Source organism: Lepidochelys olivacea (assembly GCF_965140295.1).
Source record: "Lepidochelys olivacea isolate rLepOli2 genome assembly, chromosome: 18".
Classification (NCBI taxonomy): Eukaryota; Metazoa; Chordata; order Testudines; family Cheloniidae; genus Lepidochelys; species Lepidochelys olivacea.
In genome coordinates, this window is record NC_140428.1 from 28,816,419 (window position 1) to 28,839,184 (window position 22,766).

Sequence of the window (22,766 nt, forward strand, 5' to 3'; positions counted from 1 at the left end):
CCCTCTGGACGCCAGAAACCGCCGGTCCGGGGTTGTATCAGCCTGGGCAGCTTTCCCCCTTTGCGCACAAGTCACTAATCCAACCCCTCCTGCCCCCCAGCCATCACTCACCAGGATGGGAAAGCCCATCAGGAAATCATAAATGAACACGATCCCGGTGACCAGGTAGGTGATTTGCAGAGAGGTCTTGACGGGCTCAGAGCCGTCGATGGATGAGCGCCGTTTGCCCTGCGCGTCCTCCACCACGATGGCAGGTACGTTGAACTTGTTCCTGTCGATGCTGTGCCCCATTTGGACGGAGAAGGTCTGGAAGAGGGCGATGCTGGTGCAGACGACGCCCATCGCTACACTGCCACTGATGAGGAGCAGGAAGCAGACACCGAAGCCCAGGCCGATCTCGGTGACGATGAAGCGGCAGTCCCTGGCGTAGAAGCGCTCGGTGGTGTCATGCCATCCGACTGCTGGCAAGGTGGAAAGGATGAAGGACACCATCCAAATGCCCATCACAGTGTGAACAGCTTGTTTCTTGGTATTGCTCAACCTGCAGTGGTGGGGGGAGACAAGACAGCATTCCTTGGGTACAGACGAGACCCGCAGGGCAGCGCTGGCTGGAGAAGACCCAGAGGTACCGACTGCCCCCAAATGCCATGTCACCACCAGGGCAAAGGCTCTCGGGATACAAAGCTCAAAAGGAAAACGGCCTTGTGAGCCACCATGGTGCTCAGCCCAGCAGCAGCAGAGCCGGGACCGGGTGGGAGGCTGACCCTGACCCCCTGCTGAGGAGGAAGAGGGAGTGAATTATTTGTGCTTGTGTCAAACTGGCTGGAGGAGGAATTGAGCTGGGCACACTATGCAGAGACCCTGGCCAGCTGTTCAGAGCTCGGGGCCCTTCCCAATCGATCTCCAACCTTGCGTCACAAGCGCTTGTCAGGTTTCTAACTGGTACATAACCCGCCCATGCGGAATTCACCTCCCCCGCGGCACTGCCCACCAGGGCCTGTGGTGACTGCCCCTCTCCAGCCGCCAGCCAAGCCACGCTCCTGCTTTCAGCCCCTGCAGAGCGTGGCAGCACGCAAGGGGCGAGCGCTCTCCCAGCTGGCTACAAACGCAGGGCCCAGTCCTGCGAGGTGCTGAGCGACTTCAACTCCCACCGGCTCCGCACACCTCCCAGGGCCGGGCCCGCACTTCACCGACACACGAGCCTGCAAGAGCCCGAGACCCTGCTGCCCTGACCCGCAGCACCAGGCTCCGGATGGGGAGGCTGCGCTGCCTCTCCGGCCTGGCGGTGCCGTTCGCCGCCCTGGGGTTTCTCTGTGCGGGGCTGGATCCGTACCCTGTCCTGCCGCCCCGAGTGCTGCGGCCAGGGGATGGTTTCTGGCAGCCTGGTTCAGCTCCGTGGTGCTGTTCAAGATTATTTCCGGTCACTGGAAAAAATACAATTGCTCCAGGGAGGGTGTCACCGCCCAGCCCGACTCCCGCCCCATGTCCAGGCTGCTGCTTTCGGTAAAGCTGTTCATGGAGCCAGAGAACCGGGTCCTTCGGCAAGTGGAGGAGCTGACTGGGCGGCTGCTACGCTTGGCTCCCCCAGGCTGCTGAACAGAAAAGGCTCCGTCCAGACAGCGCTGGCAGGGGTGAGGCCTAGCTCAGGCAGGCCTGGCAGCTCGGCTTGAACCAGCGTGTTAAGAAGAGCATGTGGCTGTGGTGGCGGCAGGGGCTAACTGCCCGGGCACGACCCTGCCTGGCCCCTGTGCGGACGCAGCCAGCCAGCCTTAGCCATGAGGCCACACTCCTATTTTTAGGCACCCGCTTGAGTCAGACTGGTGTGCGTATGTCCACCCAAGCGGGGAGTGAGGCCTCCCAGCTGCTGTGTAGACCCAGCCCAGGAGAGCAGCATTATTCATATTTCATCGTTTCACACTGTGGCGATTCTGTCCAGTCGTAAAAACACCCAAAGCAGCGTTTTCCCTACTTTAAACAGACACGTGCTCGTACGGGATCAGCTCTTTGGTTGCTGCTTAGAACTTCAAATGACATGTCGGAAATACCTTCGTCTCAGCAGCGGACTCTCACTGGAGCCACCAGCTGATTTCATACAGGCTGCCAAAAGCCAACAGACGATAGAGGCTGCTGATCTTGGCGGACCTATTCAATCTGGAGAACTAGGGGTAAAATCCAGCCAGGGTCTCACCTAGCTGAGTGCTGCTGGGAAGCGTTGAGGTTTCAGGCTCAGGCTGGCATGACTGACAGGGCTCCAAACTGAGAAACATTTCTAGAGGGCTTCTCCAGGATTGAAGCTCTGCTTATAAACTCCAAGAGAAGAGTCAGTTTTGTTTTGCTTTATGCTCTTTTGAAGGCGCCCATCAGATATTTTGTCATCTATTTATAAGTAACACTCCTGCAGCCTCTGAATAAAACAAAAAAGGGCTAAGGCGAGAGAGCGAATGGAAAGCAGTTGGTTAAAGGGAGATAAAAGGAATATTCGGAGAACGGTTCCAAGGGCATGTACAAGAAATGAGAAAGAGACAGACACTAAGTTGTTTTTTATGTAAACATCTCTCCAGTTAGAAGAAAAGGATTCTGGGGGATGGCTGCAGCAGATTTCACGCGCTGGGAATTGCATGGCTCCTCTTGGCCAGGTAGTTTTCACAATTCCCCGAAAGCCCCAGGGAGCACACACAGTGCGACCAGCTTCCCAGTGGGGTAGTTGGAATCCACCCTAGCAGGAAAAAATTCTACAGTACAAGGAGATATTAGAGGAAATGTATTTAAATTGCAGAGGAAGTGATAAAAGAGGATTAGACCCAAAAATATCAGAGAAAGCAGGAACTTGTACTGAGTGTTTATGATTTTGCTGCATTACAGAAGCTGAAAGAATAAACTCCTAAGGATAATTCTTTGATCAACTGCCTTAATATTCTTTCTCCAAAATATCAGGCCTAACACTGCTCTGCCTCTGTGTGCAGAATTCAGATGGGACATTTGCTGTTTTAAGGGGGAGCTGAAAAGCGTTTTTTATCATCCTAATTCCGGCTCTGTAGAGAGGGAAATACAGAACTCTGGACTCATCTCAGCAGGGAAGTGCAGAAGGAGCCAGCTTTCCAGTCCATCATGTTCGCAGAACATGGCAATGGATTAGCTCATTCTAAAAGCTGAGATTTTAACTGAAACCATGTTTGTGCTGCTCACAGCTGGGCGTCAGGTTCAGTCCATTTCTAAATACAAGGGGTTCCCCATTTCTAGACTTACTTCATGCCACCTTGGAATGCATGTCATTGCATGGGATGGATTTTTATCATGTTTTAAAAATCAAAATTTGACTGAGGCAGAAAAGGAAACCCATGGTTTTGCAGGGAGAGAGAAATTTACCTGTAATTGACTGGCCAGCGGACCATCCACATCCGATGGTAGGACAAGGAGGTGACTGAGAAGCAGGTGACCAAGGTTAAGGTATAGAAGGTGGAGACAAAGGCCTTGCAGAGGCCTTCGCTCCATTCATAGTCTGAGCGCCGCCGCCGGAGCTCAATCGCAGCGTACATAGTGATGGGGACGGCTATGTTAAGGATGTGAGTCCCCGCCAGCGTGCAGATAAGGAACTCCAGGGGCTTCCATTTCTTCTGCTTGGCACTTACACTCAGAATCCCCCAGGCGTTGGCTAGAACGGAGACCCCCGAGCAGACCAGCCAAGCTACCGCATTGTTGTGTAGTCTCTGATCATCATTCATGGTGGAGGGTGGAGGCACCATCAGATGAGGCAAGTTGTGGATGACGTCCAAGGAAGAAGGAGGGAAGTAAATACATCCTACAGCAGAGTGCAATCCATCCAGGGCACCTTTGGGAGGGATCAGGCGTTGCAGGGGAGCACCCGACACCAGACGACTCCGGAACCTGAGGGAATACAGAGGGTCTGGCAGGTTAAAAGCCTCTCTCATGTTTTGCCCATCGTGCCCACTGCTGTGTGCGCAATGGACACGCAGCTGAACGCTGCCGTCCCCAGTACGGGTCCCTCCAGGACAACGGGGAGGCAAACGGGCTGGACAGGGCAAGCTGGCACTGTGGCTCCCCATGTGGCTAACGCAGAGGGTGTCAATCCAGCATCCTCCCCCAGTACTAAAGTCGCCCAACCCAAACACCCTTTCATGGCCAGTCACAAGATGTGGGGAGCTTGGGTAAAGCCCAGGAATATATATTAGACTGCAGGCTACCATGGAAGGCCACTGGACCCACAGCCGGTCTAGCCAGCACACTGGGGGTGCCGCTCCCGACAGTCGGCTTTGTTTGCACACCACCCGCCGCTGGAAGTGCAGCTAAGCACAAGCAGGGTCCAAACGCAGCCTGCTTCGCGCAGACCCAGAACTGTCCCATGAGGTGTGTGGCTGGGCTCGCTACCCTGTGTTTAAACAGGTGTGAACGCAAACGCTTGGGGGAAGGGCTGGAGTGGGGGAGGCGCCTGGAGCAGTGCCAGGGGTCGAGCCCCCCCGGCTCTTTTGAAAGTCAGCGCCTGGGCCGGGGACTGCGCCCCCATGTTCAGGGCCTGAGGAGCCCGCACTTGGTGCGGCTGGATGGTGGAATCTAAGGTTAGAGCTCAGCCACTCAGGGGTTTATGCCCAGGTTTCTCACAGTCTGCCCTGAGGCTGGTACTCAGGCTCTTGCAGAGCCATTGGGTGCGTCACATGCACAGTGCCCCTGGCAGGACCCCCTGCACCCCGAAGTGCCGTGGCACAGAACAGCAGCTCTGCCCAGGGACCACCCAAGATGCGGGCATGGCAGAAGCACGGGAGTTCTTATTCTGCCACCAATTCCGAGGCAGAACCTGAGAGTCAGAGACTCTCCTGGGCCAGGTTCCTGCTGGGCAGCTGCTGGCAGCATAGCAGGGCAGGGCCTGGGAGGGTTTGTAAAATCACTGCCCTTACCAGAGAACGAAGTGAGGGGCCTAGGAACTCTGGCTCTGGAGCTCAGCTGACTTTCAGCAGACCCACGCACACCAGCGCACCGCTGTCGGGGGCTCGTGAGCCCAGAGTCAGACACAGACAATGGCAGCTTAGCTACAAGGAGCTTTGCTTGTGGTTCCATGTCTGCACCTCTAGGAAAGAAGGGAATTTTATGGAAGGGGAAGAGCGTGCGTGTGCATTGCTCTTTGGGCTGCAGCGGCCGCAGCGCAGCCAGTGGAAGACGGAAATTGTTATATATTCTGTCACAAGTTGAGTTTTGTTTTGTGTCTTAATGTTTCCTTACCAAGGCGAGTTTGGGGAAAATCAGGAAAATTTGGGGAAAATCAGGAAAATGTACAATTTCTACGGCTGTCCCTCTAAAAGCAGCAACTTGATATTTGGTTAATTAAAAAAAACCCCTCTCTCTATCATGCACTTGAAGTTAGTTTTGTGTCTTATTCTCTTCAGACTCTGCTTAATGAATCGTACTCGACTTTAACTATTGGCCATTAGCTGTCACGCTGTGATTCACTGTTTAATCTGGAAAGCATTTTGCTGCAGTTACAGAGACTTAAAAACAAGACACATTTTTCATTAAAACACTCACAGCCCCCGAGACGCCAGTGCCTGAAAGCCGAGATCATCAGCACCGCCACGTGCTGCTTCCTCTGCAAGGCAGACAGGACCACACCCCAGCATTCGCCAGGCCATGGAAGTAATCACCTCCCCCCTTCCCCCCCCCCGCTACACTCCAGGAGCCTGGGCGCTCCAGCTCGCGCAGCCTCCCAGACATTTCTCAACACCACCGGTCCCCACCCCTGTCGTTTGAACTGAAATCAGCCAGCGTGTGATTCTTTCCCCCGCCAGGAGCTCAGCAACGGCTTTGGCAGAAGAGAAATTTGCAAAGAAGGAAAACTTGCTTAAAGTGCCCAGTCCCACCTCCGTGACTTACTGCTCAGAGGGCCAGGAGCCAGGACCCTCCATTCATGCTCTTCGCATCCTCCCCCATCTATCTGCCGTGTTCAGGCCGCCCACGGCCCCTAGCTGAGGCACAGACACAGGTGAGCAAGCGGGATGACAGGACATAGCGCAGCACAGAAAAGGAGCAAGACCAACAGCGAGAGAGTGGGGGATGGAATGACAGGAGGATCCCCGTCCTGAGCAGAATGGGGGAAAGGACGTGAGGCCTGACTGGGGCACGAGCATCCTTCTCGGGGGGCTGGATTGTCAGCTAGGGCAGCATCCTCCTCATCCAAAGCCGTGTGCTGGAGGAATGGCAGTGTCCGGGCACCCCGGTGATGGGCACACCACCAGAACTGGGCGCAACGGCGGAACGCGGGGGTTAAGGCGAAGTCCCTGGACACGGTAGCTCATCTCGGGTCATTCTTGCCACCCATAGAGAACAGGCCGCGTTTCTTAACCAACGGGCTCATCACCCTCTCAGTTCAGATCAGGTTCACGCCCAAGAGAAGAGCCGCTCCCGAAGACTAGCTTGGGTGTCACATTTCTGGAAATCGTCGATGCTTCTTAAAGAGAAAGGGCCGATCTGGTTTTTTAAGTGATCACAGAGGGGAGGCGAATTGCAGGAGCAGCTGCAGCAGCCAGGTATTTGCAGTGTGCAGATCAGGCATCTCCCCTTCACACCGCTGTTGACATGGATGGTCTGGGGCAGCAGCTAGCCCGGACGCTGGGGAAGGAACAAGCCCAAAAGGCTGCTGGCAGAGCAAGGCTGAGGGGTGGGGGGTAGGAGGGCAGCCCGGAGCGTGTCTGTGCGCATTGCAGGGCATGAGGGGCAGGGTACTCACGGCCTGGCGCCGTATCACAGGGCGGAGCAGAGGGACACATGCCACGTGCTGTGACCTGTGTGCTTGGGGGCCCTGCCTCCTGGCGGGGACGCAACCAGCCCCAGGATGCCGCTGTGCAGCTTGGCTGCCTCCCTGTTCTGAGAGGGCAGAGCCCACCGCGATTGTGCCAACACGACAGCAGCTGCCGGAAGCTGGGCCTGGGCGACGGGAGGGAGCACTGATCATTGCCCCGTTGGGTTCATTCCCGCTGAAGCACCTGGCGCCGGCCGTTGCCCGAGAGGGGACTGGGCTAGATGGCCCATTGGTTGGACGCGGTATGGCCATTCTTATCCAAGCTCTAACGAGGCTGTATTACCAATAACGCCCACCCGGGGGTCTGCCTTCTCAGCTCCCCCCAACACCTCCCAGGAGGCGCGCCTGCCACATTGCCCTTGCTCGCTGCCCCCCGCCCGGAGACCCTCGATTAGCGTCTCCCTGTCACAGTCTTTGCGGGTGCTGAGAAGCCCAGCGATGGCTGAAGCTGTGGCTGGAGCCCTGGATGACACACGTCCCAGCTCAGGGGCAGCAGGATGGTACGTGGGGATGAAGGTGACCAAGTCACCTGCTCGCCTGACACAGGGCAGCGCCCACGTGCCTGGCCCAGGGACTCCCGGTCTTTGTTCTCACCCTTCCTTGTGCACCCAGGGCAGGACTAAGCACCCCATGAGAAGGAACCACCCCACAGCCCCACCCTCCCGCAGGAGACACAGGGGCAGCAACACAGGGACCTCCAGAGCATGGAGTCTTGGCAATAACACCCCACTGAGATGCACGGTGCAGCTCCCAGATCTGTTGTGTCAGGCTGCCCACAGACTCAGGCAGGCAGCACCGCACCAGTTACCCTGGGTTTCTATTTCCAAGCTTCCCTTCACAGCCACAAAAGCTAAAACTTTCATTTAAAAGAAAAGGCAAGTGGGTAGTCTGAACTCATCAGGTGACTCCAGGAGCTGGGGCCTTCAGCACAGAGATCTACAGTGTGCCTATCTTAATCTGGCCTGGCCTGAATCAGGTGCTGTTGAGCTGGCAAGGAGGGTGTGGTGGTACAGGGAGCCTGGACTCGGGGACCTGCTTCTCTCCCAGGTTTGCCAGCCCCCTTCAGGATGAGACTCACCTGTTTTACAGGCTTCCATGTGGGCTGGGACTGACGGGTTGAGGCTAGGAGAGTGTTTTAATGGGGACTTCTGGGGTTGGGGAGGTTTTGCCTTTCCAGGAGGTCTGGGTCTCATCTGCAGCTCCTATTTTCAATGGCTGTAACGTGCAGAGTGTTTGATGGGTACCCTGGGAAATCTAAATATATGAACACACACTAAAAATGTGTGTGCTAAAATGTGTGCTAAAAATAGAAACCCAAGTCAGGGCTGCTTGGGGGCAACCTCAGCCTGAGATGGGAAGTGGGGGGTAACACAGGGATTATTTTACAGACCCCTGGTGAAATCCAGCCGCATTTGCTAAAAATACACTTGGAATATTGAAAACGTGGCTATTTCTGCAGAAGATACACTAGCTCCCTCTCTTTTTTGACTGCCATGGCAACCCAACCATCCTCAAGGGTATAAATATACATTCAGCCAAATGCCTCTTTTCAGGCACAACCGGCACAAGTCCGAACCCTCAAATATGCATCATCTCAGACAAACCCTCCTGGGACACTCATTCTTTTGCACAAGACAAACATTAATTTTGACCCCTTACAGAGAGGGGAAATCATTGCCCTTTAAAAGGATGCAAGGCAAGGTGCTATAATTAGACTCCTTGTGAATAAACCCAAGCCAGGAACCTGAATCCATCCAGAACACTAACCCCCTTAGCATTTCACTTTCACATTCCTTATGCAGGACACCTTGATTTCAGGCCTCCTGGACTTCTTTGGCAGCCTATCACCTATTTTGGCAGCACACAACAGTGTAAGCAGATGGATTCCCTTGCACAGTCGCAAATCTATACAAAGGAAGCAGTGAAACATGCTTTCCAAAGCATGGAAACCTCACCACTTGCATGATTTCAACCCGGCTGGGCAGAGCACTGAAGAACGCATTGAAGGGAAAGATTCAACCCATGCAGAAGGAGGAACTAGAAAGGACCCTAGACATCTTTCCTACCTCTAGCGTGGGGTTATTAGGCAAGTGGAAAGTGAGGTGTTTTCATTTGTGCACTACAATTTCATCAATACTCCCCTTCACCGAGAAATACTATTAACAATTCTGTACTTGTACCCAGAATACAGGATATCCGGCGTTTCTGGATTTTACCAATAAAAGCTGGTAAGACAACGTCAAAGATTACGCCAGGAGAGAAAGGAGGGTTGTGATTACGATGCTGAGTGGGGCTCAGGAGATCTATGTTCAACTCCTGCCACTGTCACAGTTTCCAAGTGACTTTGGGACAGTCACAGGCTCCCCGTGTCTCAGGTCGGAAGATCAGAGACCGCGATGCTCTCTGACGCATACCCCTTTTGTGTCTTATGTATTTAAGCTGTAAAATCTTTGGGGCAGGAGCTGTTTTGCTATGCACAGTTGGTACAGTACTAAGCCTCGATATTGCAGGGCCTCCGAGCACTCCTGGAACATTGCTATAAATCATTTCCCAGTTTGTGTTTAAATGAGCTCGGAGAATAACCAATTTTAGCTATTTAACATTCCTTTTTTGTTTTTCAGCTCTCCCATTGGATTATGTCCCCAAATGTGCTGTTGAAAGGTTAAATATATTCAGCGACAGAGAGAACAGGAAGATGAAGTTTGCAACTTTTTGTTTTCTGTAGGTTAAGCAAGGGACCCTTTTCTGAGCTGAAAAATGTAACAGGGAGTGAAATTTAGACTAAGATACCTTCAGTGCTTTCCCCCCTCCAAACTGAATTGAAATAGAGCTTGTAGGGAACTCAAAGTCTGCATAAAATAAACGCTGGATTTCAGAAAAGAAAAGAAAAAAATATCAATTAAAATCCAACTCTATTTAATTCCATTTCCACGGCTTGCTTTTCTGGTTGGACAGACTAGGTCATCCAGGAATCCTAGGATCAGAGCCCTAGGCCCTTCATAAGGAAGTACTACAGCTAATATAGACATTTATGGTGCCCCCCCATCCCCTTCTGCCGGTCCCTGACTGCCAGGATGCTCACAAAAGCTAGAAATGGAAGACAGTCAGTGGATCGTGCAGTCCAGGTTGGTCAATCACCCCCCCGTGTGAGAGAGGTGTACTTGTGTGTGTGTGTGTCACTTTTCCCCGTGTTGGTGGGGATAGGGTGTGTGTGTCATCTCTTCCCGTGGGGATGGGGTGGAGGGTGTCACCCCTCCCTGTGTGAGCCCTAAAGCCTAAAAGATAAGAAGGCAAATAAAAAGAACCCAACTCCGCAGTATTTCTTTTTAACAGGGGCTCAGTCAGCTTGATGCTAATTTGAATGTTTGTACTTCATGGTTCTGACTGATTGCCGTTGAACTTGCTTGAATACGAGTAATTTTACCAGTTGTCCCATATTCAGCATAGAGAAATATAGTCATCTTATGTAAATGAAGAAGGTTGAAAACCACTGCTTTGTGTCCTACAAGATAGCCGATCCCAAGTTCTCTCCCCAGCGGTTTCAACCAGTTTGGCTGAGATCGCTTCTCAGAAGCTCGAGTCCCCTGGCAGCTTATCCTCACAGACTGAAGGAATAGCTAGGGTCATCTGTACCCAAGCTGCAGTTTCAAAAGTTCATTTCCTGACCCCGAAATAGGATAACTCCTGCTGGTGTTGCTTTCTAGGGTGAGAGAGTTTAAGGCCAGAAGGCACCATCTAGATCACATAGTCTGACTTCCTGTGTATCCCAGGACACCAGCCCTACCCTGCACCCGCCCACTAAACTCAACATGGAAACGGGAAACGGGGCCAAAGCGTTACAGCCCCCAGGAGACTCGACTGATACATGTAAGGATACGATTTACCTCCATGACTCCTTCGGCGTCAGCCCGTGTGACAGGGGCAGGAAACAGGCTTGAGCGACAGCTCGGGATTTGCTTCCTGAGGCACTGACGAGGCATCTGCCTTTTATTTAGGGGCCCAAAGCTGGAGCTTCTGAGCAAGGGAGGGCAGAGGGCCCCATCAGTCCCCCCATGATGCTCCAGGACAAGCCTGTGACAGAGGCTAGGACCAGAGAAGCTGCGGGTGCGGTTTGGGCCTTCTGAACGGACTCGTTATCCCAGAAGAGATGGAGTTTTGATTTAGCTTTGAGAGACTGGTGAGGGAAACTGAGGCAGGGCCTGCAGTACTGTGGCAACAAGGCAAGGCCCTCTCACTCTTACCAAGTGCCGGTATAAGCAGGTCAGTCGCTGGCCAGCGACCTGCACTCCGGTCACATGCTACACACAAGGGCAACAGGGCCACTCTTCCTGCTTGATTGCGCCCCACAAGGGCTGCATCCGGAGCCGCTCTGTCTAAGGAAGCAGGGACTCGGATGAAATGGGACGCGATGCTGCCGCTCAAGAAAGGCACCTCCTCAGCACGTGGCTGGAGCACCGCAGAGAGGAATGTTCCATTGCCATGCGGCAAGGCCAAAACGTTGCAGGCCACCCAAACAGCACGGCAGCACAACAAGCCTTTGGAAGCAGAGAGCTTGGACCGGGGCCATTTATCATGACAACTAATCATGTGCAGCTTCACAGCCCAGAAACTCAGATGCTGGGAGTGAGCAGCGTTCTTCCTGGGTTTGTCTTTTCCAGTTTGCTTTTATTGCTATCAGGTTTTATTTAGTACGCAGCGATGGCAAAAAGTAACCACCGAGACTGCACTCTGGCAAGTGCCTTTCTGTATGAAAACAGCGCAGAAATGCACCGTGATGGGTATGGCTTCGCCACACACTTCGATCCCGCCGGACAAGATGGGTTTTCCCCACTTTAGGGCGTGGAGCAGCCAGCAAGGCTGGGGTTTGGGTCAGATAGGAACTGACGGGGGAAGTTAAGGGACAGAGCTGTTCCTAACGCAACCCCTCTTCACATTAATGTAGCCGTGCGTCACCCTCCTGAGCAGAGATGAGTGGTGCATTCAGTTCTGTGGTTTGATTTCCCACCCTTCTGTCCAACCACACTCGATCCCCCCCCGAGGCACAGCTTCTCACAGAGTGTGTGTGTAATGAGCTTCAGGGGCCAGTCATGGGTCCAGTTCTCCTCAACCTTTTCATTAATTACTTGGATAGTGGGTGGAAAGTGAGCTTGACACCGAGCAAGCTTGGAGGGGCTGCAAGCACTTTGGAGAGCAGGGTTAGAATTCTAGACAAGCTTGACCAATTGGAGAATTGGTCTGAATTCAGCAAGATGAAATTCAGTAAAGGCAAGGAAAAATCATGCACACAAGTACGGAACGGGGACTAACTGGCGAGGTGTAGTACAGTACAGCTGAAAACCATCTGGGGGTTGTACTGGATCACAAACTGAATGAGAGTCAACAATGTGATGCATCTGCAAAAAAGGCTGGCGTCATTCGGGGGTGTGCTAACAGGAGTGTTGTGTGCGAGCCACGGGAGGCGAGTGTCTCGGTGAGGCCCCAGCTGGAGTGCTGTGTACTTTAGAAAGGTTGTGGACAAACTGGACAGAGACCAGAGGAGAGCAACCAAAATGATAAAAGGTTTAGAAAACCTGACCTTTGAGGAAAGGTTTAAAAAACAGGGCATATTTAGTCCTGAGAAAAGAGCCCGAGGGGGAATCTGATATGTAAAGGGCTGTTATAAAGAGGACGGTGACCAATTGTTCACCATGTCAACGGAAGCAATGGGCTTAATCTGCAGCAAAAGAGATTTAGGGTCGATAGTAGGGCAGTGACGCTCTGGACCAGGCTCCCAAGGAAGGTTGTAATATCCCTGTCACTAGAGGTTTTTAAGACCAGGTTGGACAAACACCTGTCAGGGATGGTCTAGGGTTACCTGGTCTTGCCTCAGCATGGGGGTTCGACTTGGTGACCTCTCGAGGGCCCTTCCAGCCCTGCCTTTCTGTGATTTCAGCGGAGCTGGGAGTCACAGCACAGCAGCCTTGTGCCAGAGGGAGTCATTTCCTGGCTTCTCTTTGAAGCCATTCTTGAAGACACAAGGGTCGTAGCTGCTGCACTCAGCAGGCCAGTCCTAATGCTGCATACATGCTGTAACCTATTTTCCATCAAAGAGAACCCCTGCCTGTCTCACAGTCTCTCTGCCAGTCACAGCACAATGCTCCCCAGAAACCTCACATCTTGGTACAGATTCATCTCCGGGAGCCACAAGGAGCAGAGAAGCTCAGTGCAGTCAGGCCCTAAAAGAGGACACACACCTAACTATCTGTGGATAATTACCCTCCGAGAGCAAGCTGGTCTAAATGGTGACAGGCTGATCGCTCACTCCTGCTCCCAGGCAATGCCTAGACACCAGGGAAGGGTTTCCCACCTCCAGAATGAACTGCTCACAATTGCTCAAGTGCAACCATTTGTTTGCAGTTTCCTAATCTGAGCTTTAGGTCAGGCCCCACGAATCTGTGACAACTCCTGTGTTACTAATCCATAGGATGAAAGCCAATAGGATTCCTTTTGATTGCTGGGGGTATGTCCCCTCTATGTGGATAGAGACGTATCCATGTGAGTCCCATTAACATTAATGGGAATCCCATAGCTAATCCCCACACTTGGCTGAAGACTCATTCTTCCCGCTCTTGCTTCCTGCCACCAGTAACAAGAGCGCAGGTAAATGCCCAGCTAGGACTTCTCACCTTATTCTGTTTTATAATTGCCATTTAGCTGTAAGAAAAGGCAGCCGTGCCACACGGTGCAGTCCTGGGAATGAGTGATACTTGAGTGTATGAAAGATTCATTATTCACTAAAGATCTGTAATAATCCCCTAGACATCAGCTGAATTACACGTATTTAATCACCCACGAGAGCTGTTTGGGTTCCAGAACGGCTCACCCACGTACACAGTGGAAGGACAGGCTGGGGTGTAATTTGCATCAGCTCACGTCTGCAAACACATTTTAAACATGATCAAGCAAAGGGCCTTCTGCTGGGTTTGCATTTCATTCTTTCATGCAATCTCAGTTTTCCACCTGTCAATCAAGCCAAGCATTCTACACATACAAGCACCCTACTTACTGGTCCATGCATTACTGATACAGGCTGCACCCCAAACCAAGGCACCACCCCTCTTGTATGCTCTTCCTAAGGGCCACTCGTACCACCGGCCAACGCCCTTTTGCACGAGGAAACAAGTCTCCAACCCATGACTCCTCTTAGCAACATCTCCCAACATCATCCCTGCTTCCTGCAAGCACTAAATTAGGGGGAAACCAAGCAGATAATGAGAAAGGAAAGTTAAAATACACAGGGATTTAAGAAAATAACTCACTGAAAAAATAACACAAAGGAGAAAGTTATTCATTTCCTATCTGCATGTCCAAGCCATGAATGTATAGGACAGCGGTCAGCAACCTTTCAGAAGTGGTGTGCCGAGTGTTCGTTTATTCACTCTATTTGAAGGTTTCGCGTGCCGGTCATACATGTTAGCCTTTTTAGAAGGTCTCTCTCTCTAAGTCTATATTATATAACTAAACTATTGTTATATGTAAAGTAAACAAGGTTTTTAAAATGTTTAAGAAGCTTCACTTAAAATTAAATTAAAATGCGGATCTTCTCAGGTTAGTGCAGTGGTTCTTAACCGGGGGTGCACGCACCCTTCGGGGGCGTGAGACATGCAAGATTTTTGTAGAAGGTAAATCATCAGACACACAAACTAAGCACAGGCACGTAAGTACAACTACTTTGTTTCATCAAACCTGCGTGTTTATTAACATTATACATTTTTAACGATTACTGTAATATACAAAGTTTTTAAGTTTTCAAGTTTTTAAGCTAATTGTAGTGTAATTTTTGATAAGGGCTGTAGTGTGTTGGGCCCAGGCCAGGAGCAGAGCCTAGGGCTGGCTGCTGGTACCCCAATCCGGCAGGAGGGCTGAGCAGGGCCAGAGGCCTGGACCCCGGCTGGAATCCCAGACCAGCAGCAAGGTGAGCGGAGCTGGTGGCTGGTATCCCAGGCTGGCAGCAGGCTGAGCGGAGCAGATGGCTGGGACCCCGGCTGGCAGGGGGCCAGCAGCTGGAACTCCAGACCGTCAGCGGGCTGAGCAGGGTCGGCGGACAGAACCCCAGACTGGTGGCGGGCTGAGCCGGGGTCCCGGCCGTCGGCCCCGCTCAACCTGCTGCCGGCCTGGGGTTCTGTTCACCCAGGCAGGCAGCGGGCTGAGCGGGGCCGGTGGCCGGGACCCCGGATTGCAGCAGCGTGCCAGTAAAAATCAGCTCGCATGCCGCAGGTTGCCGACCCCTGGTACAGAACAACCAAAAGCACAGAAACTAGTGGTCAGAGAGGGTGGATTCACACAGGGCTGATTGTGGGATCTGTAGGAGAGGTACAGGATTCTTCATGGCGTTTCCAGAGAAATCTGATTCTCTGCAAAGCCTGCAGAGTGAGTCCTGCTATACCTTGGCATTCTCCACCCTCCTTGGCCAGCGGCTGACTGGCACAGAATGGGATACAGTCTAGCCTGGCACGTCTAAGTTCCTGGCTCCAAGGCAGTAGGTTGGTTCAAAAGCTGTTATCAGACAACTAATCTGGGGTCTGCCCAGGCAAGATTTCCCCATGATTTCAGAAGGCTGGAGCTGAAACCAAGAACAGCTTCAACAGAAGGCCAGAACTTTGGGAGTTATACTCTCTCTGCACACACACACCGGAAAGGGCCTTCCTTGGACTGAGTTAAAGATGGGACAAGTCGTTCAGGGAAGGCAGAGTGGGAGTGGGGGCAGGGCTGTTCCTCGTTAGGATTTGAGAGGGTGGCAGGAGAACACAACCCGTGGCAGCCCAGGTGAAGATGCCAATTTTGTTCCTAATGTCCCTTTAGTGCTAAGTTAACACTGTGCCCCCAGTGATTGCCTGGCTCACAGAAAGGGCCAGTTTCATGCTTATGAGAGAAACACACATTTTTGGGTCTCTTTGCTCTCTGTCAGGAAACTCCACTTATCACGCATTAATAACTTCACCTTTCCAAGGCGGGCAACTACGGAGCCAATTGGACTATGCACATCCTGTTAAAAAGGGAGTCTCCTCGTCCCCAGAAGGTTGCTATGAGGTTCTGAACCTCTCAGCAAAGCGAAGTGCTTGTAACTCTCCCTGCGCAGCACTGACAAACCCTCTCAAACCGCAGCTGTTTGGAAGCTAGTGGGGCAAGGCTCTTCAGTGCTGTCCTCAGCAGATGGAGGAATGCGGCTCCTCTCACGCGGCCGGCAGCACATGCGTGAACCGTGAGACATTTGGCTCTGTGAAAAATCACATTACTGGGAATCATTTTTCAGAAAGAAAAATGGAGGAAAATCAACAGTGGCTTTTCCACCTTCTGCAGCAGCTATGAGAAGCGACACAAGAACCTGTTGTATTCTCCTAGCTCGGTAACAGACTCCAACATCCACCGGCCCGCTCTGGAAGCTGGATAGGACTTGGAAACCTGAACTGCGGCAGAGCAGGGGGAAGGAGGGGAGGTGCTTACTCCTGCTCTCCACTCTCCGGAGCCATGTCTTTAGTTATATTTCTGTGGCACCTACAGGCCCCAAACGAGCGTGGCGTCCCACGGTGCAAATGAGTAAAGCAAAGACGGGCACTGTCTGGAGAGCTCAAAGGCAAGAGTTAGGGCAAGATGCCACCGGTGGTCAGACAGACAAACATGGGAGGGGCAGCTTCAAGGGAGCCACTCCAGATTTACACCAGTGGAGTAACGGAAGAATCTGGCCCCAAGACCCCAACAATAAACTTAAAAGCATTTTTGTCGCCAAACCTGAGAGCCGGGCCAGGTGCCTCTCGGCATATGGAGCAGCATCTCCATCGCTCCCCTTTTCTCCTCATCAGCTCTGAGGGCAGCCACTCCGGCAATGCTCCCCAAGGCTGGCCGGACGGGTGAGCTGCTGCACCCATCAGGTGCTAGGAAGTACTAAAAGGACAGCAGTCACTGCCGACCACAGGAAGCCCACGGGCCGTAGCTCTGCCAAGTTTGCCACCTTCAGCTGCTTCGAGCCAGAGATCCAGAATCCCCCGCTGAGCATCACTTCCCCCGACTGAGGGCAGCAGGAGAAATCCCAGAGCAGGGGTCTGGCAATTATTTGACTAGGGCAGCAAGACAAAGCCAGCCATCCAGACCAAAGGGGGTGAGAAGAGACAAGACCAAGCAGATCTTCTAGTAAATGTTGCCTCCCTTTCCAATACCCTGAAGCCAGAAAACCACCGCCACTGGCATGCCGCATTCAAAAAAACCAAAATGCTTTTGCCCTCTGGCTGCTCTCGTTATGGACACGAGACAGAGCTGTAGTTACTCTGTGGTGCATGGCCATTGCGTCACCTGGGCTAGATTAGTATTGAGCGGATACAGCTGCTGGTTTTACAGATCTCATGAAATATTAAACATAAATGATGCCAATCTTATCCTCGCTGAAAACACACCCCCAAGAGGCTAACGAACACAGCGACCGTTGTTATGCCGTCACTGCCCCGGCGCTTTATCTCAAGAAGCGAGGAAGAGAAACGACAGGCACAAAAGCTCTCCTCCAAATGAGCGTAACGTCCTTTGCAAAAATGCAACGCCATGGAAGGCCTGAGTTCAGGCCCCTGGACTTGAGGGCCAGCAGGGGCAGCTGCCAAGCCCTGAGGAAGGGAGAGAGTCCGATCATTTTAGGCTGAGCTCTGGCTGAAATTCATGTAACACTCATGGAAATCATCTTCAGGTCTCCTCAGCAAAGGTCCTTGCAATGAGGTGCCTTTAGTGAGGTGAGGAAATGGGGCAGGATCCTCGAGGGTGTCACTGAATAGTAGGGAAAGACACTATTGCAGTTCATCAAAATGACCATCCAGTGTCCTGGGCTGGTGGCGTCTTCCTCTCGCCGCATCCGGTCTGAAAGAGACGGTCAAGAAATACCTTCTCATGACTTGGGCATATCTACGGTAGCCCTTTAGGATGCTTTGATTCTGCAGCCAGGAGTAATGAAACAGCTGAATGAGACTGCTCTCCTCTGTAAAGTGCTTTGAGATGTACTGATGAAAGGCTCTCGGTAAGAGCCGGGTATTATTGTTATAATAAAGCAGCTTATTCCCATCTTAATATATGCTGCAAACTGCCATATACACAAATGTGTTTCATGTGTGCCTAGAGAATAGAGGATAACCCCAAGGTTGTAACAGATTCCTCATGGTCATTTACTTGAAACTACTTCCAGTCCAGACAAAATAGCGGCTAAATAGTGCTGGGGTAGACAGATATTAAGTTAGATCTAACTAAATTCACTAGGTGCAACCTCTTCTTTCTGTGGTTCACATGGGTATGAATAAAGATACACAGTGTGTGGAAGCTGCCAAGAATACAGACTTGCTGTTTGTTTGTTTGTTTTTGGACGGGAAGGCCCAGAAAAAGAGTAGAAAGAAATATTTTAAAATGACAGGCTTTTAAGAAACAAATGTTACTTATTTCAGACAGAGAGGCGGAGAGGAGGCCTTCTTTCCTGCATGTGGCTACTAACCAAAACTGCCAAAGCTCTGATGTATTTTAATGCAATGCCCATTGCAGCGGCATCAGGGCACTGGAACAATTCAAAGTCATCATAGCCTCTCAACCAGAGGCAACCAGTTCACGTCACTACAGAGCCAAATCCTGCATCTCTGCAGTGTTCATGCTCCCACTGCAGGGAAACGGATCTGAAAGTTTTCACCCCCATGTCTGCTCTGAAATGTAATGAACAGACTGGCTAAGCCAAAAAAAGGTGAATCCAAGTGATTTTAGAGTATAGATCATGAAGAGCTTTTACCAAAGCCCATTTTCACTTGCAGCAGATTATGGCATGCTCAGAAGGGTCCCTATTTTCAGCTCCAGACAGGGGAGGGAAACTCTATTCTCAACAGCACCGTTGTAACCAGCACAGCAGGGAGCCTCATCTCATCCTCACCTGTCCACATGTGTGAGGTGTCACCTATGCTGCAAGAGGAATTCAATTTGCACACTAGATAAGCAGAGAGTCATTGCTGGCTGAGGAGCACACTAGGTGTAGGAAAGTCTGGTCAGAACCAAAGTTTAGGCTGACATTCATTTTTCAAGCCGGGTGGACTAAACTGCAATCTACACTGCAGAGGTGCTGTGAGAACGCTGACTACAGCAAGAACAGCTGCCGGCTCGTATCTGATTACTGGAGCATTTAACGATGGAGTTTACGGCAGGATGTTCCATTTGGACACACACAGCACTACGATTATCTGTGGCATCTATTCTTGTAACCTGCCTCGTGGGCTGTGTTTACTGGTGGCAGACTCTGCGTCTCTGGGGTCGGTGAAAAGGCTGCCACACACCTCCGAGTCCTTGTTTCTACCCTGGAATCCTTGCTGAAGCCTGGACAACGCCTCTGGGCAAGGCCAACACCAGACAAGCATGGTGGAAGTTTTTGTGATTCTAGCGGGCCAATTCCTGGAATCACAGGAGTTACAGATGGAAATGACCTGTTAGATCTTCCAGTCCCTCTCTGCAGACACAGGACTCTTCCCGACTGTACCTCTTCTAGGGTTCCCTCTAGTTTTAAGCTCAGCAAGTGGCAGTACCCTCTACCCCTTCCACTGCAAAGATAAGGGCACCACCCGCCCCCTTGCACAGGGCTTTGAGATCTGCGGGGGGAAACAGAGTTGTCGTCTATTCAAGGCCGGAAGGGACTAGAATCATCCAGTCTGATCCCCTGTAGAACACAGGCAGGGGTTTCACTCCGGGACCTGGTGTCGAGCCCAATAGCTGAGCATGCGATACAAGTATTATTCGTATGTTGTTCCGCAGCCCGAGAGAGCTCACTGCTATTAATATTCGTAAACACCCTCCTTCCTCCCGCATCACACCAACAATTCCTACACCTCCTCGGCGAACTATCACACCTCGCCTGGATTTATCCAAGCCGTACATCCGTAGTTGTATTTACTCTACACTCCTCAGCCCAGCCCCTCGCCTGAGTGTCTCTGAACTCCCACCAGTTTGCCAATATTTCCCAGAAACACAATGCCCAGAACGACCTCTCGGCTAGATGTGATTGCACCAGAGCAGCCACTGGCTCCTTCCTCCGTGCCTTGCTGTCTCTTCACGTGCAGCCCCAAAGTAACCTGGCCCGCTTGGCAGCCACACCACAGCACAAACTCCTGTCTCACTGGTTGCCTTCCATCACCCCAAGGGTTTGCTCAGCATTTCTGCTTTCCAGCACAAACATTCAAATGACACCCCACTGCATTCCTCTCTCCTCCCCATGTTTAGCTCACTTCATTGGATATGGTTTTAATCTTTCCATGCCCCGTTTTTTATTTCTCTGTCCTCAAGGATATTCTCAAATGCTCCCAATTAATATAATTGGTACCTTTCATTAAGCTGCTGTTCACTCTCTTCTAGATCATTCATGAAAATGTTAAACAAGAACACACCTAGCACTGATTTCTATAGCACCAGATTGCTCCCCCCAATTCAATACATGGCCAGTTAGCATTGCTCTTTGTTGGTGGCCTTTTAGCCTGTTTTCACTGCACTGGAGTGTGTTTTGTGATGAGCAGAGCAATGGCTGCATTATAAAACAAACAGAACCACATTTAAATGCCTAATTTGTTTACCCCACACACACACACACCTCCCAAATAATAAACCTTTACATTTTACAGTTATTAAGGGAAATCTGAGTTGCTGTTATTTAGCTCCAATGTGTTAAGCCCTTGAGGGAGGAGTAATGAGAGGAAATCAGGAATGGGAAGTTTTAAGACAAAAATGAGATTTTTTTGGCTGTAGAAGAATCACCCATGGAAATGACAGAAACCCCATTACCTGAATCCTTTAATGCTAGATCAGACAAATAACGAGACTGTGTAAAAGAGGGGACTACAGTGCCATGGGAGGACAGTCTGAAAAGGCCTTTTTAGCATCTAACTTCTCCAATTCCAAACCATGTCTCTGTGGTTATGAATAATTCAACTCTGCCGTCCCAGTGGCTCAAGATGCAATAATTTGGGTGTCAAAATCAAGTGCTGGTTGATGTGCCGCAGGGACCTGCAGAAATTAGAGCCTCTCCTTGTTCTGTATAAGAAACCTCACTAATATTGCCAAACACCAGGCTGTTTGGTTGTGAATACAGAGGACTTCATGGAAGACATTTCAGACCAACTAATTTAGTTTGAGCGGGGGAGATGTGGGAGCTGGATGGGAAGTGTCCCTTTTTCATTTTGAAGGCTGTTGGTATTTCTAAGGCCTGCTGGTCTCACCGACAGGTCTGGAGTATTAGGCTATTTTGCAGCCTCAGCGGAAAATGAGCCCATTTTCTGGCAATGGGAGTAGAGAAGGTAGAGATGGACAAGACCTGTTAGAGCATCCACTCCCGCCCCCTGCAATTGCAGGACAGGATCCCGCATCGAAAGCCGTACACCACGGAGAGTGTCAGGGACGCCGCCGACCTGCCAGGCTCGGTGACAGGTGCGTGTGATGCGCCCTGCCTGGGCACGCAGCCCCTCCGCCCACTTGGTCACTTGGTCCCTGCCAGCAAACAAAGGCTGGGAACACACCCGGCTCCTGGTCTCCTCTCGGAGGCAGATACGGTCCCTGCCGCAGGGGAGGAAGCCAGAGAAGTACAGACCCTTTCCAAACATTTTTTTTAAAAAAATCTCTCTGGAAAGTAGCTGAAACCCCGTTTAGGAAGCGAAATCCAGCCGGTTACTGGATTTTCTACAGCCAGGGGATTGACCTGCACGCAGGGATCCGGCCCCTGATTTACAGGGGAAGGGAAACCGTCCGCCAAAGCCCGGACAAACCCCGGGGCTCCCGGGCAGGGAAGGCAGGCCGGGGCAGGGCTCGGTTTCCAGGCTGGGGGGTTCCCAGGCGGCAGTCGGGCAGGGTCGATGGCTGGGGAGGGCAGAGGGTCCGGGCGAGGGGAAGTCTCCGGGGTAGCCCTGGGGGCCCCCCCGGGTAAGGCGGGCGCCCGGAGGGGCAGGGCTCGGTGCACGCCCCCCAGCACCGCGGAGAGGGGCGCACAGCCTGGCCCCCCCGCCCAGCCCCGTGCTGCGGGGGGCTCGGTGGGGCGCAGCCCCCCGGCGGGCTCCCCACCGCTCCGGCTCTTACCTGGCGGGGCTGGAGCAGCGCGCAGCCCGCTGTCCCGGCGGCCGGGCTCCGGCTCCGGCTCCGCTCCGGCTCGGGGCGGGCAGGGCGCATGCCTGGCCGCGCTCCCGGCTCCGAGCCCCCTCCCGCGCCGGGGCGGGGCGGGATTCCCCGGGCGGGTCCCTGCGGGCGGAGCGTGTCCCCCGCCGGGCGCCGCAGAGAGCGGGGAGCTCGGCCAGGGCAGCCGGGAGGAGCCGGGGGGCGCCCGGCCGGGACCACAGGGGGGCCGGGAGCCCTGGACCGGCCTGGAACCGCGGGGTGATGGGACCGCCCCAGCCAGGGGGTGCGCAGCCCCCCAGCGCCCCTCGTCCCAGCCCCTGGGTGTGTCCGGCGGGGGGCAGCGCCCCTCGTCCCAGCCCCTGGGTGTGTCCGGCGGGGGGCGGCCGGGGGGGGCAGCGCCCCTCATCCCAGCCCCTGGGTGTGTCCGGCGGGGGGTGGTTGGGGGGGGCAGCGCCCCACATCCCAGCCCCTGGGTGTGTCCGGCGGGGGGGGCAGCGCCCCTCGTCCCAGCCCCTGGGTGTGTCCGGCGGGGGGGGCAGCGCCCCTCATATCAGCCCCTGGGTGTGTCCGGCGGGGGATGGTTGGGGGGGCAGCGCCCCTAGTCCCAGCCCCTGGGTGTGTCCGGTGGGGGGGGCAGCACCCCTAGTCCCAGCCCCTGGGTGTGTCCGGCGGGGGATGGTTGGGGGGGGCAGCGCCCCTCATCCCAGCCCCTGGGTGTGTCCGGCGGGGGGTGGCCGGGGGGGGCAGCGCCCCTCATCCCAGCCCCTATGTGTGCCCGGTGGGGGGCGGCCGGGGGGCAGCGCCCCTCATCCCAGCCCCTGGGTGTGTCCGG

General features: G+C 53.1%; 1 protein-coding gene across 2 annotated transcripts in view; it reads right to left on the reverse strand.

Annotated features, from left to right (window-relative positions):
- GPR153 (G protein-coupled receptor 153) overlaps positions 1–21,975 on the reverse strand; it is a 45,946-nt gene extending 23,971 nt beyond the window's left edge. For both annotated transcript variants that reach the window (XR_014714442.1, XM_084651508.1), the window contains exons 1-3: positions 21,899–21,975; positions 3,367–3,885; positions 112–541 (exon numbers count right to left, since the gene is read on the reverse strand). Coding sequence is in view for 1 of the 2 variants with exons in the window: in XM_084651508.1 (XP_084507634.1) it covers positions 112–541; positions 3,367–3,743 (807 nt within the window). In the remaining variant the exon portion in view is untranslated. The remainder of the gene's footprint in view (positions 1–111; positions 542–3,366; positions 3,886–21,898) is intronic.
- Positions 21,976–22,766: the final 791 nt, after the last annotated feature.